Genomic DNA, 20,318 nt, shown 5'->3' with positions numbered 1-20,318 from the left:
TATGGCTGCTTATTACTGAAGATGTACATTTTTGGACTAAGCACATCTTCTCTGTGTTCTACCTGGAAATGATTGTTCCTCTGCTTATTGTAATAGACACAAAGGAAAGCCTGGTGGTGACCTAGAGACTATTTGCTGTATTGTTGTATGGCTATAAACTTGGAGTATCATTGAGAAAAAGTCTGGGAAAGAATCTATAGTAGAACAATATGTTTGAGAGCAGTTCAGAACCAAGCAAGAAGTGAGCTAGCTTCAGTTTTATAGTTTAATGCCTATTGGCAGGGGTTATTCTTATTTTGAATAGCAAAAAAAAAGTTTAAGTGTGTAGTTTCTAGTTTAAAAAATTAGAAAATCTTGGTGAGGGGATTGTGGTACAGAGCACAGCACTACTCCTGTGATGTGTTTCTTGTAAAGAAAGATTATTAATGATGTGCTGTGACCAGGAAAAAAAAAAAAGTAGAGAAAGTTCATGGTAATGGCAGCTGGATAAAGGAACATTGTTTTGACTGCACTGAAATTACATGATGTATCTTTGGAAGTACACTACTATGGTAAGAATATTCACAGGTTGTGGACCAACTACTTGAAGTTGAAATGTAGAAGAAAGAGGATGCTTTTTCCTGTTCTGAATCACTTCTTTGGAAAGCCTCCCCTTTACTCTCTTATAGTTCAGAGTGTTCTGATGGAGCATCAAAGACCAAACAAAAACACTTATTTGACTTCTTAAGAGAATCTTCCTCTTAGATGAATGAGCCTTTCCAATGAACTTTGAACCAGATTGACTGGTCTTATTTTTCTTCTTTTCCAGTATTTCTATAACCTAAAATTCTAACAAGAGCAGGCATGAAAAAATAATTAAAAAAAAAAAAAACAAACCACTAAAGAAAGTCAGTGCAACTTCACCTCTTTTCACTTAAAAATCAGATTCTTGGGTAATGCACTTATATTAGGCCATGCAGTTTAAGCCTCTTGCTACTGTTTTTAAGTTTAAATGTTATTGCAAAGATCCATTGTGAACTGAAATGTCTGAAGGTAGGCTGTTGCAGGCTGCACACTGGGTGTTCCCCCAGCAGCTCCTGTATGTGGGCAAATCTGCTTTTCCTGGTGGTGGGCCAAAGGCCTTTGATAGAAACAGCTGGAGCTGTGGAGAAATTTCATGTGTAATTGACAAATGGCCACATGGGAATAGGCATCCTGCTGATCAAGAGCAGTGGTCCATCGAAGGAAATGTGGGGACAGAAGCTGAGAGGAAGAACTCTTCATTTTGTCACTAAGGATGGTCACTCAGAAATAAAGGATGCTGCTTTTGTCATTATGATGACTAAAAAAGGGCATGCTTATCCAAAGCATCTTTTCCTCATCAGAGCAGTGGGATAACTCGGGTCATGCTGCCCTTAAATAGCTTTGAGCCGTAACTAGAATCACTTTTTTAAGTATCCTATTGGTCTAATTGGGTTTGTAACCTCTTACAGATGCTGCATTTTTCCTTTAGATGCTATTTTAAGAAAATGAAGTTGCTAATGCACGCCTCTTTTAATAAGCATGGAAAGATTTCAAAAAGGTCAGCATATGAAACTGACATTTCTTGATATTAAGCTGGCATTCAGGTGCCATTTTTAGGCAGTTAATAAGTAGGAATTGTTATATAAAGAACAAAAAAAAAAAGCCAAATCAATATTCATTCATATGACCAGTACAGTTTGTGCATTTAATAATTGCCCCCACAAGGCAGAAAAGCATATGGTGTCACACAGGTGAAGAACCCAGAAGGAGGCTGGGCTGGCTCTGTCCTATCTGTTCCTTGAGGTAGGCACATGGCTCCACAGGATTACTGTGTCTGTCCAGCAAGGACTAAAATGTAAAGGCTTAAATGGAAGGCTTTACAGCAAAGCAGCTCTTACTGTAGCATGTAAAAACAATATTAAAACAATATTAAAACCAGAACAAGGATTATTACAGGAATCATTACAGGAGGGTGAGGAACTAATTGAACGGAAAAGAGAAATAGATTTGGTTGAAAAAGAATCACTAATGATGTTTTGGAAAGACACCTTATTTAATATTGTCATTAATGTACCACACACACTAAAAGTATTTGTAACTGGTACAAAGTTTGCAGCAGTATGAAAAATAGGACTAGAATGCTACATAGGAAGAATTTAGTAACATTAAATCTGGAGTAACGGAAATGAAAAGGAAAGAAGTGTGAAGTCATATCTTGGAGAAGTCTTACTTTCAAGAAAGCAATGTGGTCCTCTGCCAAATCAAACAAGATAAAAGCTGGTAACAGCTTCTACTTCCCAGTTGCGAGGAGTAATAAAGCAACATCAATAGAACTGCCACTGGTACTGCCTTGAAAAACTGCTGACTAACAGAGCAGAAGGTTAATTTCCACTGTTGAAGTTTTATCAGTACTAATGCACGCAATTTCTGCAGCTTCCCTAGGACTATGATGTATTGACCCATGGTTGGAAGATGTAAGGACATGTCTATGCTGAACAACTTAACCTTGTGAAGAAAATTCCAATGATTGCTGGCTAAATTAAAGCTACAATTACATAGCTGCTTGAAGCCTAGGGCTGTGAGCAAGGTTATGCTCAGCCAGGTGGCTGCACAGAGCCCAGGACTAAGAGCTCTTGTTATTGGAAGTAGATTAGGAAAAACACATCTAGTTACCATGGCTTAAGGGAACTGCTGGCTGCTGGGAAAAAGGAAAGGCTACTCCTGACAGCTGTCCTTGGGCAGCTGATTGTTGAGATAAAAGTACCAAGACACGCTGTTCTAGCTGGAATGGCCAGCTGTAGCTATTGCTGCTCTCAGTACAGCCATGGTAGGAAACTGTAAGTGGTCTCTGTTCACAATAGAAGCAAATCGGGGAATAATAGAAGTTAACTCATGCAGCTTGTCATTTTGCATCACAGTCCTTATGATATTTTTTTGCTAAGTGCTTATTCAAAATATCTTCAAAATTAGTCTCCGGTTTTCTTTTCTAAGCCAGAAGACCTCAAAGCACTTAATAGCAGCACATGCAAATATGAATGCAAAGTGAATTGTAGCTATCATGCAAAATGAATTGTAGCTATCATTAGATTAAACATCAGGTGCAAAACAGATTTATTTTCCTTTTCCTTGGCAAGCTTCAAAGGTTGTGCAGTTGGATCCATACTTGAAGACTTTTTTTTTTTAATTTTGCTAAGGAGTGAGCTTGAGATTTGCTCCTGTGTTTTCTTCAGCTCATAATTTGAAGCTGTGATAGCAGGAAGACTGCTGGGCATTGTTTGCTCTGTTTTCTGGCTGGGAAACAAACTTTGTTGTCAAAAATGAGACCAAACCCCTAACAAATACAGCAGACTAATATGGTTAAGATTAATGAACTCATCTAAAGGAGCACTTCTTCACTAAATATTTAAACTGGTATATATGTATGAAGGAGAGAGTTATAAGCATGCTATTTACAGGTACAACTTTTGACTAGAAAACTTATTTTTCAGGTAGTTGTACATTAACATTGACTGCCAAGGCAAATTGCTTGAAGAATATCTTAGAATGGTGCTATCTTGGTTGTATTTCAAACAATTTTACTAATTAAAGTCATCTTCTTGGAAAACTGAACCTATCTCAGTGGGTCTGAGAACTATGGGAAGTTCTATGACATCCAGTTTTGATAGTATAGACAGCCAAATAAACTCTTCTCAATATCAGTCACCCCACAGCAATAAGCAAAGATCAGTCCCTCTGCCCCAGCAGTACTGCAAAGGCACTTTCAATCAGTAAGGTAAAACACATCTGATTTACAGGTTTCAAAAAATTAATGAAGCTTAAGAAATATACACTTTATTTATATCTTGAAAACAAGAAAAGTGTAAGGATGTAACAACTTGACAAAACTTTATTCAGTGCTCTCATTGCAAATTAAATCTGACTAAACTGTTGGAATATTTATGAAGACTCAAGGAGAAAGCACATGACAGATTTTGTCACAAGGAATTCAGAGATCAGTGCTTGTGTTGCAGAAAGCCAGTGGTTTTTCACCCATGAGAGGAGCTATAACAGAGCTGGATTGGATCCCGAGATCTATAGACCAGCAGCACTGCTACCACAGAACTATTTCATCCCCTTGGAGCATCAGCCACCAAGAAGACAAAGGTTCACCTTTAAGATTTCTTACCCTTCCTGGCAATATCACCTCCAAGTTCTTTAGAATAATTTCTGCTGTTGGCAGTTATCTGTATTTCAGGATCTATTACTGAGTCTGTAACAGGTAGTCCATCAAGAAGAAAAAGATACAACTCAAAAAGCAGTGTTATAGACTGAGAATAAAAAGGCAGTAACTCTTCTAATATGAGCAAATAGTGAAAGACTGAAAAGCAAAAGGAAAATCCACGGTGATTTACATATTCATTAACTAATTTGTATAATGAGAAGATTTAAAAGGTCATTACAGGAACACCTGCATGTTAGCAGATGTAGAAGAACGAAGGCCAAAGGACACCCAGTTTTTATAAAGATGTTGATAGATAAACAGTTGGCAGACCTACAGCTACCTGCTGTGGCAGCATGTCTTTCTGGCTCAGGCTACTGTTGTGGAGAAAGTAAATCTGGAATTCACCTCTCCATAAGCTGACTTTCCTGTTGCAAAGTCTGACAGTTTATTAAGGATGTGATTATTTTTAAGTATCAACATTCCAGTTAAATCAGCTTCTACATAGAAGATTGACTACAAAGATGTCTGGTTAGAGAGATGGGGGAAGAGCACTGTGCTCAGATCCTAATCAAGAATTAAGTCTGACTTCATTTAGGTAAATTTGCTAATTTCAGTGTCAGTGCCACTCAGTAGCACCAGGGATGTCAATGAGCCATTTGTACAGGCACTAAACGGGAAGCATCCTGTCCCCCTTTGTAAACAACCATTAGATATCCAAGTCTAAGACAGTCACTGCCATCTTTTCAGTCCCTGCTTGAATCAGTTTCTGGGGCTGCCTAGTAGGCTTACTTCTAAAACAGGCAAAAACATTGCATTGTGAACTTAGACATCTGATTTATATATGCCTCAGTTAAGGCAAAATAACATTCTGCAGTCAACACTATTACTAGTTTCGAGAGAGCATCTGTTCACATTGAAAAGCAAAGCAAGTGGCTTACACGTCTGCATCGCCTGTGGCATTAATTTGTAAAAAGAGCCAAATACAAAGCAATTAAACTTATTTAACTTGAGAGATAATTCAGTCCAATCCCCAGCTCAGGCAGGAGTAACTTCAAAATTACATCACAATGGCCAATCGAGTTCTTGTCATCTCTAAGGATGGATCTTGCACTGTCTTTCTGGTGCCCCTTTTCCATTTTGTTTCACTTTGATCAGGAAAATACTTTCATGTGTCCAGTTTCTCTTGCTGCAGCTTCTGTCCGCTGCCTTGTGTCTTCTTGATTTGTACTTTTGAGAAAAGTCTTTTCATAATCCTCATCACGTAGGTGAAGACAGCAATGAAATTGCTCTTCTGCTGTGGTATGGGATTTGTCCATTGCAGGTAGAGAACTTTGCGTGTGTCAGGGCTGAACTCTACAAGATTTGATGTTTTCCATGTCCATTGGTCAGGTTGCTACTGAGCTGGACAACATTACCCCTCAACTGTTTCAACCACTGCTCCCAAGGTGCTGGCACCTGGCAATTTGCATTTCATTCCCTGCTAAAGACTTTCAATGAAAACATTGAACAGCATTGGGAACAACGGTGTGTGCCTTGAGGAATGCCATCAGTAGGACTTCACAGCACCATTATTGTTAAACCCTGAGTGGCCAGGCAGTCCTCCACTCTACATGTAGCTCATCCAGCACAGTCCCTCTCTCTCCAACTTGGCCACAAATATATACTGTAAGTCTCTGTTAACAGTCTTTCTAAGGACAGGAAAGTTGACATCTTCTGCTCTTATTTCATCCACAAAAAGGAAGGAAACGTGATTGGCCAAGAAGAATTTGCTTTTTGTGCATTCATGATGGCAGTATCCAAACACTTTGTTGTACTTCACGTGCTTTGACATGAACATTCTCTGAGAATTTCCCAGGGTCTGAGGTTGCGTGCTGTCTCAGTCCCAAAGTATGAGATACTATCTTGTTCTTATCAGACAAATGATAATTGTGATTTTTACCCTCCCCCTCCCCATAATTTTATACAAAACCACCTTCTTAAAGGTCTTTGGCAATCTTTAATACCACATGTTTTCTATATACACTTAAATACTTTTTGCCTGCTTTAACTGTACAGAATAGCAGAAAATAAATCTTAGCTATTAATAAATTTACAATATGATATTTTCCTTTAAACAATATATCTCCTTTCAGATTTTATGACAACAGCTTCCACATGGTCAAGGATTCAGGAGTTCATCCAAAATTTTCTGAGATGATTCATACATTATTCTGAAACAGCGTAAAACAAAGCATAACACAGTTAGACAGCTGAAATCAGTCCTCAGTTACTTGATTGCAAGAGCACAGCTAGTTCTTTTTACCCTATTTCTTTGACAACTTATTCCATTAAAAAAATTAAATATCCCTTTACAAAACCACTTTTGAAACAGCTGCTTTTCTTCAACTTGTCCATTTTCCTGCTGACCATCTCTAGCTATAATTTACAACTAATTGGTTTAATTTACAAAGCCAATTCAAGCATTCTCAATATCTCAATATACAGATTGAGAAGCATCAACTCTCACAGCATTTTTACTCTTTTTTAAACAGAAATAGTCAAATTTCAACTCAACTGCTACTTCACTCTAAAACCACTTTTCATTTTTCCTTTCTCCCTCATTCTTTTCTCTTTGTAATTTTTCTCCTCATTTTTTTCCTCCAGCCTGAGCAGTCTGTCTTTTCCTTATATGCACCCATGTTAGTCACTTTCATTCTCTTGTTTCACATTACTCCTAAACAGCCTCAAAAGTCAGCTATGGAACTTCCATTTGGAAGGTCCTCTTTATTTTCTTACATTCCCTGAAGTTGTCACTCACAGGGGTGCCTTTGTAGCTGCATTCTGACATAACTTCTAGTAATGCTTCACGATACCCTACAAAGACAGAAGGACTTTGCTCTTCTACCAAAACATTATTTCATGGTCTCAGTGTTAACCACTATAAACTTTATTCTTCATGCTACTTTATTATTACTGTTGTTACAGACTTACACTCGAGAAGCAAGATTTAGTCAGATATTTACGAGGGCACTCATTAAGCAACACCAAGACCAGACATACCACAGACAAAGCAGCATATTGCTTGTCAGATCATCCCAAATTCCTACGGCCCTGGTGGTGTCACATATTTCTCCTTTAAAAGGAGAAAACATCGCCTTTGATGTTAGGAAATGCTGCATTTCTGATACGTAGCAGACAACTCTTACAAAAAATTTATGTTACAAAACAATGCAAGAATCATTATTCATAGGTGCAGTGAGAGCACAAAAAGGAAACTGGGAAGCTAGCTAAGTGATTATACTAAAGAAAAATTTCATTCTTCGTTTGCTCAGTTTAAATCCTAGCACCCAGATACTGAGATGCTAATTAAAGTAATTACAGAATACCAAGAAAAAAGGTACTATTTCAAAGTACATTTGTTTCAAAGAGCATGGAACGCTTTTCTCTAGTCTCCAAATCACTGCATTGGCAGCTTTATTAGCTTTTTTTTTTTTTTGCTTGAAATAAATACCTGCATTTTATAAACTAAATTAATGTGTGTGCTATTACTCTTGAGGAAATTCTCTCAATATACAGTATGCTGTCCAGAATTTTAAAGTGCACTGAACAGCAATATTAGACCCACAGGGCCTTCTTAAACTGCTAGCTCAGCTGAGGAGGGAAGACTAATTTATAATGAAAAGTTTTGCTTCTAAATTAGTGTAACAATTCCTTGCTTAACGACAGCACCTTAAGTACTCCACCAGACAGGTTTTCACCTATTTCTTTTTTCATTAATATGTAATAGATTGCTTCTAAGTTTAAGATGTTGGTGCAGAATGTCAGGTCTCTTGGGAAATTAAAGCATCTCACCATTTCCTATTATACCTGGGCATTAAATAAAGCAATCCACCAAAGTTACTACGACAGAAGAAAGTGGTAATATTATGAATACTATGAACTGTTAGTTAAAACACAGCAACAAGTTTTAGCATCAGTGCAACACCACGTGTTTGTAGCATCGGGCACAAAGTAACCATCAAACATCTAACTTGCAGCATTCCATAATTCGTATTTTTGGGTTTAGTAAGCAAAGTGGGAAAACACAATCCTAACAAGTTTACAAAGAACAGTGCACGTTTCAGACTGCATAACGCCACTGTAATTATACATGAGCACAGTGTGATAGAGCACTAAAAATGGCTTGTAGGCAACACTACAGGCCCAGCCTGTTCAGATATAAAGCCTATCTAAGAGCACAAACACTATAAATTAATCCTAGAAAACCTTATCATTGAAGAACTTTCTCCTGACCTTTTCCCAACATGAATTTGTTTACTTTCTGCAGATAGGGGTAAAAAAAAAAAAAAAAAAGAACCACCAACCCAACATATTTGTGGGTGTTCTTACTGTACAGTTCTAATTCTCACAAATTCAAAAGCTGGATCAGAGCTTTGCACAATTTTTTGATATCATAGTGTAATTCACATTCTTGTTATGAACACTTCCCATCATCATGTTTGTATTCATAAGCTCACGATTTTATCTGCAACTGGCTTTTTATGGTAAGGCAGCCATTCATACATCACAAAACTAAGCACTGTGTAGTATCTTATGCTCTCTGCCTGCCCCAACTTCCAGGCTGGGGCAGAGAGGTTCACATGCATTCATAAAGCAATTATCTGTTCTTACTGAAATTTATAGTCGGTAGTGCACTCAAGTGGCAGCAATTATTCATTCTCATGTGCCTATTTATTTAATCATGGTAAGATATGCTTTAAATTCTCACCCTTTTCTTGATTAAAAGAATTGCAGAGTGAATCACAATACTTTGCTTCTAGCCTTTCCTTTCCAGTATATAATCATCATTTTAAAAAACATTTTGGTATAACACTTGGTAACCCAGCATTATATAACTTAACAGAAAAACAATTGTTAAGTTTTGCTTGATTTTGTTTGTAAGGTATGTCTCAACCAAAAGAACTTTGTTCTCATTTCAACAACTAGCTAAAACAAGATCCCAAGCAGCAGTCACTACTGTGAAGTCTTGTGAATACTGCAATATATGGGATTAAGTCATAACACATTTAAATTAAATGCTCCCCCCCCGCCAAAAAAAAAAAACGAAACTAAAACTAAAATATGTGAAGATTGCAATCACAGCAAAATGCGTGGATAGGAAATTTGATACTGTGCTGAACTCAGTGTCTCACAAGGTTTTTACCCCCTATTTTAAAACGTGTGATCATTCAGAATGCTTCAGCTGTATTACAGAGCACAACAGAAAGGGTATAGGAGAGGTTAGTGTCATTCCCCCCTTAGCAAATTTACCTTTCAGTACTGCTAAATTCTTCTGTGGCAGCTTCCTTGTAGGTCATAAGCTTTCTCTGAATGACAGGTGCAACATCTTTTAGAAGTGATGTTTTGTGCTTACCTATTTGAAATAGGATTATGTTAAAATGTTGGACTAAAATACTGCTTAACCAAAATAAAAGAAAGCAAACCCAAAAACCTTTTGCACATTTTCATAGTGTCTTTTAAAAAGACAAAAAGCACTCCACAAGACTACTTAAAAAGATTAGATATGACTAGGTTTTCACTGCCCTAGATTAATGACTATGTGTTTCAGCCAAGCAAATATAGAGATGGACCCCATGAGTTAGCAGTCATATTTTCTGACTCGCTATAGAACTTGTTAAGTCCAAAGCTTAACACCATCATGTACAAGTGATATGCCTTCGTACCTGAATTGTTTTATTAAATTATACGAGCAATAAATAAATTAAAAAGTATATAGTACTATATTTTTTTAATACACACACACATATGTAGTACAGAATTGGTTTGACTGACCTTTAATTACAATCACAGTGCAGACCACAGATGTAAGACTAAAAATCCCTTCAATTTCTTCAGATAGAATGCATTCCAGTAATTCATTTAAAAATGACCTAAGGAAAAAATAACATAGATATACTTTCTAAATCATGTTTATTTCAAAATAGAACAGAACAAGCTTGTGATTACACTATGTTGCCAACACAGCTTAGAAGATACCATGTAGGGCAAAGGTGTGCTTATGGGGTGACGGAGAACAGCAGGCTTCTTATGGGACTGTGAGCGTGTTTGAGTTCATATATTGCTGGGGAAGAAAGTAAAAGGTTTCCCATAGAATAAGTAGCTTTTCTGAGAAATTAGAGCTTGTGGAGTATTTTGGGAAGAACAGTCTGAAAAAAATACTGTAACCAGTGGAATGTAATTAGTACGATTTATGGTGAACTTTCTAAAATCAATTTACAGTGAAGTTTAAAATACATTATATGACTCCAGTGGATTGCCAGTAACAACTCAGGTCCTTAAATCTAACACTGCTTGTAGCTCAATTACAACCTAGAGTTTAATTAACATTTTATTCTAAAATGTGTATGTCATAAAAATTAAATTGGAAGTGTTTCCAATTAAAAAAAAAATTAAAAAAAAAAAAAAGAGTGAAGAACTCTTCTCTCAAAATATAGAACTTGAAAAAGGTTTTGAATTTTATATAGCCATTCTTTCTTATGAATGAAAAGAGGAAAGAAGTCTGGTCAAAGACCTCAGTTAGATGAACAGCCTTGTAAACAAGCACTGTTGGACGTTTAAAAAAAAAAAGAAAGAAAAAACCCACCAGTCAGCATCTCTCAGATTACAATCATGCAGGTGAATTTAATAAGAAATTTCAGTTTCTCATAATTTATTTGAATTCGGAAATTAAAACATTATTGAATATACATAAGCTGTTCTATGTTATTAACAACCTTGGACAACTTAATGAAGAAACATTTACCTGACCACATTAACAGACTTCATAATTATTGCCATTAAGCTGCTTGAAAGAGGCGGAAGGTCTGAAACTGTCCTTGGTATCGTGAAAGCTTCTTCACCGGAAGCCTAGAGAAGAAACAGTCAATAACTTCACACACATGCAGAAAACATCCAGGCAAACCTATACTGCAGTAATTACATTAAGCAATTTATTCTTAAATAATTCAAGGCAACATTCCCATGCATTGTTTGAACACCTTAAATCAATTGTGCAGTGCCCTAAATAACAAAAAATGAAATTTGAAAGGCTAAAACTGAACGACGTAAACAGCATTGTGGGAAACAGTCTCCACAGTTTGCCTGAGTACAAGCTTATGACTGGTCACTATAAACACAGCATACTGAACAGAAATAAATATCCTTTGTGTCTTCATGTTTAAGTATATACCACAATTTCTTAAACTTAGATAACAGTGATTCCTTAGGCTAAGTCTTTTTGAATCAAATTCTGAATAGTATGGCAAGTATTTAGTTAGAACACAAGTTCTGATTTACTGGAACAAAAGCTGCACATATCTGTACAGCAAAATACAGAATTCATTCCCTTTTTTCAATTGGAAGGCACACATCAAGCCACCTCCTGGAAAGCAAGGCTGAAAAGAGGCTCTTTCTGACAGAGACCATAATGGTTGCTTAGAAAGACAAGTGCCATAACCACAAATGACCCTTCTTCCTCCTGCTTCCCATGAACTGTGCTGAGCACATAATCGGTCTGAAGCGTGCCTGCCTGTGGTCAGTCAGTGTCAGTATCTTGGCTGAGGGAGTCCTGACACTGTGCAAACACTGCTTACCAACAGCCAAAACTTGCTGGTGTACCACCAATACTGTTTTAAACTCAAGTGCAAACCACAGCAGCGTACAGGCTGCTATGAACGAAGTTAACTCCTCCAGAGCCAGACTCAGTACAAATACACAGACAAAGAAGTTCTCAAAAAAGACCTTGTTGTTTACCCCCAACACTGTCTGACTTCTAAAATTTTCTGCAAGAATCAGATACTGAACCAAGTTTCAGGACAGGCATCATACATGTGTTTGTAAACCCGAGAGATGCATTGTAGGATCAAATTATGGCAAATAAAACATCCTATTTGTTCCATGCCATAACACACAAAATCTTCATCTGCAGTAGGAAAAACACATTTTCTGAATGCAGCTTTCTACTTCCAGTATAACCTTTAAAAAGCAATCAGCATTAACTTTACCTCCTGTAGTGTATACTTTATCTCTGCCAGTATTGCAGCTAGGAGAGTGGAGAACACACTCTGGTGAACTGCAGGGCAAAGTGAATGCCAGCATTGGACTGCGTGTAAGAAATCTCCGAGAGGTGTTTGAACAGACTGAATCAACTGAAAGCAAAGACAAACAGATCAGCTGCTTGAGATTGCATGAAAATGATTAAAATATTTCAGCAAACTGCTGTCTGCAGAGAAGTGCAGGTGACACCCTGAAAGTCACTGTGGTATTCTGCTCACTTGGGATCAGGAGGGAAAGCAGTAACAAAGATCAGAAGTCTACTCACAGGTTTCAGAAAAAAAGCAAACAAAACAATGATTGAACAAAAAAAACAAAACAAAACACCCATATTTCAAAAGCTCTAATAAGCAGATCATGTTTTCCACTGTGATCTGTCTATCTTACTATTATCTTCTTTGCTATAAAACTCAAGAAGCTGAATTTTCTGTGAAGATAGGATGGTCTGAAGAACTTCGGGACATTTTCCCGAAGCTTTTGTAGTTCAAGCTGAAACAATCATAAAATAGCCATAATTTCTCATCTCTCCCAAGATCAGAATATATATGACCAAAACCTTTGCTCAGGATTGAGTCCATTTTCACTGACAAGGTTAATAGTGTATCTAACCTATGACCTAACAGTGTCACAGGTAGGTCACTGGTACGGTAGATTATTTGTAGTGTAGATCATAGGCAACATAACACACTGTTCTCTGGATTACTAGCAATTCTGCCACAAGACCAAGACTGGTTAAAAAAAAAAAACAAAACTAATGGAGATGGGGAAACAATATTAGAAAAACTTACTGAAAATATAAATCAGATGTTGAATGGAGTAACAACTTCAAAGTGTAACATCACATTGCATTTGAGTAAAAGTATGGATTCATTTGCACACAGGTAGTGATGTTAAGAGTAATACCTGAATCCCTTCTCCATTCTGTTCCTTGACTCTGCTTGCAACACATTCTAAAACCTTCTGGAAGATGCTCTGTACAGCATGGAGGACCTGGGCTACTTCATCCACCTCAGTGCTCTGAGTCACAGAAGCTTCAGTAATTTCTTTTAGTGCACACAGCAGCACAGGTGCACAAAAGCCACCCCTGGCTAAAGAGATAAATACCACGATATATACACTGAAATGAGATATTCTTTAGATACAAATTTACAAATAACTCACATACCGCAAACAGCTATAGTTTCCTAGATGATGCATTTAGTTTCTGAGCACCTTCAGCTGAATTTTTCATGTATTTCAATTAGTATTTAGTTGAGTATAAATCCAGCATTCCTTCAAAAAATTCGTAAGAACTGAGCTTTAATTCTGTCTCTGCTGTCAACTTAACTTTCCAAATGTCAGCCAAATTTAAATTGCACTACAATTTTGTCTCTTAAGATAGGGAGATATATATATGTACACATGAAATCAGTGTGCACAAATATTTATGTACATATACTACTGTGTGATATCCCAATCATATAACAGGAATTTAACAGCAAGGAAAAAGCATTAGTTATCAACAATGGTAAGATGCTGGACAGCTTCTCTGCTTGTTTTCCATTTGCTGAAAAGCTGTTGTTACTTCTCACTGTATTAATGACATGTGCATCAACTAAAAACACTGCTTTTTTTGAGAAAGAGATTCCACAATGCAAAAGAATAACAGCTCTGTTAATATAAAAACATGCCACCTAATTGTGTATGGGGGTGTTGATGTTAGCTCTACACTTTGTACCTGTTTGTATAACTGAAAGTGCCACATCTAAAAAGTACAGTTGAAACTTGACGTTTCCGAGACCAACCATTATGACATCTTTGCAGACTGACAGATAGTCCTAGAAAAGAGATACAAAATTTAAAAAAAAAAACAACATTATTACATAAAGCAACAGTTCAGTAGTAGCGAGAAGTAATAAAAATATGAAATCAAAGGAACCATTTAATTATCTTTTTTTTAACCAGCCTGCATTTACATGAGCTGGGCCATTCAGAGACGCAGACTGTGATTGAAGTTTGTCCCAATATTCTCTCCCTTGACTAAAATTTGAAAAGATCCACAGCTCAGTGGTAAAATTACACTTGGTTAAGCGACACACAAGGGAAATACAACAGCAGACAATTAAAAAATTGCTTAAACATTACCTAATCACATGCTTTCTACGTATCTACTAACAAGGAGCATTATTACAGACTCATCAAGCAGCATGTCAGATAGTTCTGTAGTTGATAACTTCCTATTTTATTATTTATCAGTACTTTCATTTTCAATTTCCATTCAGACCTGGGAAATTGATCAAACACACTCTAGAAACGCTGGTACTTATTCTTTATTTTGTGTCTTGTCTTTTCATCAGACTGAATCCTATGACTGCCAACTTCTGACAGATAGCCAGAGTAGCAGTATGCGTGCCAATTATTTCATTTTGAAAAGGGGCAATAGCTTATTAAACACACAATTAACCTGTCCCAAGAACGACTACAGCACTTACTTAACGCCTCTTTACAGCCTTCAAAAAGTCATTTGGCTGCAGCAGTGCGACTCCAAGTCAGTAAAAGACTCACTTCCTTACTATTAAATTCCCAGGCAACTCCCACTTCTCACTCTGCTGACTCTCACAGATGTTTTCTGGTACTCAGCACCAGAATGAAGTATGCTGAATTCCTCAGGGTATAATTCTACCTTTTCTTTTGGGAAAGCGGGAAGGAAAGGAAAGAAGGAAACAAAGCAAGCCAATATGATTAGATTTAAATCCTCTCTTTCACAGTAACATGACCTTCCTTGGCTTCCAAATCATCCTGCATAGTGCACTGGGCATTTTGGATAACAATGTTTGTAAACCTGAAATTTACATATACCACTTATTTGGCTGCAAGCAGTTTGATTTATGTGAGAAGAGAGCTCTAACCTGGATAATTAATTCAGGAACATTACTCTGTTTTGCAATTCCATCCTCTTGTTCAGTTGCTAGTATATAAGGTAAAACGTGACTTTCTACCCAAGCCCCTGTCTCCTGCAGATGTGACAGATAATCTTTTCCTTCTTCAGAAAACTGGAAAACAGAAACAGAAGTTTATAAACGTTTTCTAATTCTTCTGGAATTTCCTTATACTGTCAGCTTGAAGTCCTGCTTATACTAAAAAAGTATAAACGTACCTTGTTTTGAAGATGAATACTCAACCTGCAACATAGGCTGAAGGCTCTTAAGCCAGTTCTTTGATTGCAGCTACCACGATTTGTATCAGCTGTTTTCAGAACTGAGCCAAGAATCTCCTGAAATACCAAAGCTGACATTTATATTTGCCAGAAAAACCTTTCAAAAAAAGTTGTGTAGTCTTTTCCTCAACACTTTTAAACAGAAGATTTTAAAATAAGGAAAAAAAAAAAAAAAAAAAAAAAGACAAAACCAAGGAGCATCATTTCAAGTATTTTCATTTTGGAATGCTGGAACCCATTTTCAAACTATTCCTTACACGTACACTCTGAAAGTCAGGTTCCTTAAAAATGCTCAACACTGGATCACACAAATTAGAGGCACCTACAAGTGAAAAAGCAATTAAAATTTGCTACCAATAAACAATTCTGAACTAATGTACTTCTAGTTTACAATATTTGTCTGAAGTAGAAGGGGAAAAAGCTGTAACAAAATCTACTTCTGTATTCGCAGAGTTTAATGTAAGGCAATCATATAATGCACTCTTTTATAAGCATGGCTTGTGGTAAGGACAACACTACCTTAGCAGCACTGAGAACTTTCAGAAGATGGTTCAGTTTCTTTTTAGGAACGGAGAGGAGGCAACCACGATTGACAGGATGAGTCAATAAATATTCAATGTAATCAAGTGCTAATTCTGGCTTCGATTCATGTGTCACATGGATACGTACGCGCCGTTCCGATGTTTTAACATTCTAAAGGAGAAAGAAGCACAACATTAGAAAGGTACAGGTAGTATTTTACCATTTTTACAATTAATTCCAAAGAAGGAAAATACAGCATGAAAGAAGCTGCTCATTAAAGAAAAAACAAACAAACCAACCAACAACAAAGGAACAGTGCATCAATTCCTTGACGTCTGCATACCTTTTTTGGGGTTAGCATGTCTGACAGCCAGTCACAGGCCAGTTCCAACACATGACCCACTTGACCCCAGCGACACATACAGTCTATCAGGGTAGAGTATTTGCTTTGGTCAGCTCCACTGTCAATGTTTCTGAGTTTGGAGATCACACCACAGCTTAGATTAAAAAGAAAAAAGGAAGGAAAAAGATGTGTTAACTTCACATTCATTACTGTAGAAATTATTCAAAGAAGATCAACCAAGAGAGACACACAGGTGGCTCAAAGATACGTTTACACCACACAGATTCTATTAACTCAGTACATTTATTTAGCAGATTATTTTATCCAAGTTTACCCAAATTATCCAATTTATCAAAATGGGCGCTTAAAATGTCAGCTTGGGAAAAAATTAACAGCCAATGAGTGTCACTCACATTTTTGGATCTAAAAATAGTACCTGAAAGTAGGAATAGCAGCAGGGGGCATAAAGGATGCCAGAATAACCAATGGAGTTGTGCAACGGTCATCCTATAAAAAAAAAAAAAAGTACACTGCAATGATGTACACATACAGACACCATGCAAAATTTAAGAGATAACTTAAAGTATGATTAAATTATAGCAATTTAAGCATTTCTTTCTTTTCACTAGAAATGGAAGTAGAAAAAAATCACATGGCTTACAATCCGCAACTAAGAAATGTAACAGAAATGCACCAGAAGTTGTTACAACATCAAAATAAGAGGCACAGAAACTGACCGGTGTGACAAACTGCTTAGAAATAATGTATCTGTTGTCCCTGCTTCGTGAGTACTATCAAACAAAATGATTATTCATTTAGACATCTAAAGAGCTGAAATCTTTTAAAGATGATTTTTAAAATAACATTTACAAAAAAAAAAAGCATGCTGATTTTCAGGAAAGAGATACCTTGCCTTAACCTGTAGTCTCCTAGAAAATTAGCTCCTGATGACAGATTGTTTTAGATGCAAGCTGCTCACTCACTGTAAGAATATCACTCAAGAGCTAGGCTAGCTAAGGCTGGATGTCTTGCCTGGTGACCAGAACTTCAGAGGAGGGACATTACACCCTCTACCAAAAAAAAGGTTTGGAACGTCGTTGACAAATCCAAATGTTTCCAGGGTAGAAAGAATATTTGGTAGATCCGTACTGCAGAACATTATGTAGAAATGAACAGCTTTTCACTCTCTGATTATCTAAGCTGGTTTGAATGTTGTTAAATAGCCAGAATCAAAAGACTGTTAGAGAGTAGAATCCAATTATCAGAAGACAATCACAAGAAAGTAACAAATGAGCCTCAGCTGTTTCAGCTGTTCCAGCAGCTGAAGAGAAACTGGATCATAATAATAAGTGATAGTGGTGAAAGGGTCTGGAGGAAGGAAGTACAAAAACATGTCGACTCTCATCTACAAAAAGAGTATTTTGCAGTGATTGATTTCCAGAAGATTAAAAAACTTCAAGAACAGAATAGTCCTACAAAAAGCAGTACAAGCAGAACAACTTAGTGCATAAGTATCTGTGTTAACAATTAATTCATCAGATCTGGAACTAGAGGATGGCTTTTCTCACTGATGCAATTTCTAGGAACTTGCTATTGTTTACAGCAACAAAACATACTTAATACCATGAAAATAGATAAGACACACAACAGAACAACATCAGAGGGAAATACTGGAGCAGTGACAGGAAAATCTAAGTTTAAATCCAGGCTTTATTTACCTTAAATACTTTTAAATACTCAGGAAGTACAGAAGCAAATTTTCTGATGGTGTAATCTTTGGCATCTTCATTGTGATCCAACGCTTTGTGAATACTTCTCCAGAGAATCACTGTAATCTCCAATAAACTCGCCATGCTGGCCATGTCATTTATTGACAGCACATCATTCAACACCTGAAATACAAACACAGATGATATTACCTGCTATGTTCTAATAAACGAATTTACGTTAAAATAAAGTTTCAAAACACTGAAAATTCTTACATTCGTGTCTCAGAGGTGTTGTGCTTATTGTAAAGCATCAGCTCCACGATTCATTCACATGAAGCTACACATAACTTGAGTCATCCCGCTACAATACATTTTTTAAACATTTCAAACAAAATCAAACAAACGTAATAAAGAGTGAAATGTGAGAAATATTCATTCTAAGTATGCTCCACATGCCTTCTAGCTTATTCTGTGTACTGCATGAAATTTCTAGTATTTCAGGCCATGAAAATACCACAGTAGTGGTTTTCTCCTTCCAACTCCACAGATGTCTAAATGCCCTCCTTCAGATTTCTCTCACACCATTAACTGCCTATATCTGAAATCCAGCACCACAAACATTACCAGAACTTATCATAAAATGGTGTATCTTACACTTAGGTTCTCCTTTTCACCTTCATCTTCACCATCATCATCAAAACTCTCTTTCACTGCTTTCTGGATGCAGGCATTCAAGCAGCGTCGAATAGTTAGCATCAATTTAGCTACATTTAAATATGATAAGAATAAATCAGATGTGTACTACTTCTTAAGAACGTCATTAGTAAATGCTTCTTAGTATAATGTTAGATAGCTATTCTGAAGAGCAGGCAACAGAAGCAGAAATAGCTAGAAAAAAACATACCAAATTTCCTGGTAAACAAAAGTGGAAAAATGGACAAATGTTTTATATACTCAAAAATGAAGAAGAAACAGCCAACATTATCATCAGATTCTGTAACTTCAATGTTAAAAACATCTATTCAAAGAAAAAAAAAATCAAAGCAGAATCAGAGGAAGCTTCTACAATTCCTACATCTGTCTGGCATAGCTATTGTTTTCATGAACTATACCCAGTAACACATCTCCTCTAATGTGCATTCCAACTATTAGTTATAGGCAGCAATCTAACCGTTGCGTTCCCTAATGCGGAGCTCATCTCGCTTAGTTCCATTTTCTATAGAAGACTCAAAATGTTTTGTGCTTTACCTATATTAGTGGGAGCAGTATACTCATAAGCATATTGATAGAACTTTCTAGCTGCTGCTGAATTCATCTGGATCAAAGTAACACAGCGCTCACACCACACATCCTCAGGCTGGTTCACAGGCAGGAAGGAGTTGAATAAGAGATTGACAATGCGCCGCGACACGGGCCGCGAATCAACCTCGAGGCGAGCCAGGAGGTGCTCCATGGGACAGATCTTCCAGAACTTGAAAAAGTGAGTAAAGATATTAATGGAATTAAAATAAGTAAATGGAGCACGTTTGCAGTTCTCCACACATCAAGCCTCAATAAACACCAAGAGCATTTACAGAAAAGCAGGTATGTTTTACATTTTCCAGAAATACCAGCGTGCACTTGAAGTCCCATATTCCTGTCACGATGCTACGTTACTGTCCTGATATGCTTCTAACTCACCTGGTATCTATGAGAGACCACTAACATTCCGGTTAGGAGAACTCCAGCTCAACATATCTGCAGTGCTAAATGTAACTAGATGATCATTATGGTCCTTTCCAACCCAGGCCATTCTATGATTCTGTAATTCTATGATAATTAAAATTCTTATCCTAAACCTGAAATTGTATACAAACAGTTGGAAGCCCTCAATTCTGAAGTGGCTTCCTATTTATCTTGCGTTCTGAGTGTATATGAAGTTGGAAAGTGCTAGGGCTAATCACGTCTCAATATAACATCCTTGAGTTGCTGTGATCAAAGGTGGAAGGCACGCATTTGGCAAGTAGCTAATTCTCTCATTAGGGATGGATAAGATCCTTCAGCACTGAAGCCTTAAAATCTGACCAACAAATCATTTATTCCAAGTTTAATTCTCTCATGAACAGAGAACTGTGCATGTTCTATGCAAATTCACTACACAAAGTCACAAGATAAGCATGTCATGGTAAGTAGGCTCAGCAAAAGACAAAACCATCATTGAAATAAAATATGAAAGTTAAATTAGTAAACCATTAAGAGCAGAGAGTGGAGAAAGAAGTTAAAGGAGCCATAACG

General features: G+C 36.9%; 1 protein-coding gene across 1 annotated transcript in view; it reads right to left on the bottom strand.

Annotated features, from left to right (window-relative positions):
* Positions 1-6,181: 6,181 nt before the first annotated feature.
* Positions 6,182-20,318, bottom strand: part of NCAPG2 (non-SMC condensin II complex subunit G2) — a 34,210-nt gene continuing 20,073 nt past the window's right edge. Inside the window, exons 14-28 of the mRNA XM_042888807.1 lie at positions 19,293-19,515; positions 18,699-18,808; positions 18,054-18,227; positions 16,772-16,842; positions 16,336-16,489; positions 15,990-16,163; positions 15,411-15,527; positions 15,163-15,306; positions 13,992-14,091; positions 13,178-13,362; positions 12,226-12,369; positions 10,986-11,089; positions 10,016-10,113; positions 9,494-9,596; positions 6,182-6,414 (exon numbers count right to left, since the gene is read on the bottom strand). Of these exons, the coding sequence (XP_042744741.1) occupies positions 6,363-6,414; positions 9,494-9,596; positions 10,016-10,113; positions 10,986-11,089; positions 12,226-12,369; positions 13,178-13,362; positions 13,992-14,091; positions 15,163-15,306; positions 15,411-15,527; positions 15,990-16,163; positions 16,336-16,489; positions 16,772-16,842; positions 18,054-18,227; positions 18,699-18,808; positions 19,293-19,515 (1,953 nt within the window). The 3' untranslated portion in view covers positions 6,182-6,362. The remainder of the gene's footprint in view (positions 6,415-9,493; positions 9,597-10,015; positions 10,114-10,985; positions 11,090-12,225; positions 12,370-13,177; positions 13,363-13,991; positions 14,092-15,162; positions 15,307-15,410; positions 15,528-15,989; positions 16,164-16,335; positions 16,490-16,771; positions 16,843-18,053; positions 18,228-18,698; positions 18,809-19,292; positions 19,516-20,318) is intronic.

This window comes from Lagopus leucura, unplaced genomic scaffold (genome assembly GCF_019238085.1).
Source record: "Lagopus leucura isolate 7727_CA_CO unplaced genomic scaffold, USGS_WTPT01 Super-Scaffold_100157, whole genome shotgun sequence".
In the NCBI taxonomy this organism is placed as follows: domain Eukaryota; kingdom Metazoa; phylum Chordata; class Aves; order Galliformes; family Phasianidae; genus Lagopus; species Lagopus leucura.
Note: the sequence above shows the minus strand (reverse complement) of the source record. Positions and strands in the feature narration are given on the sequence as shown.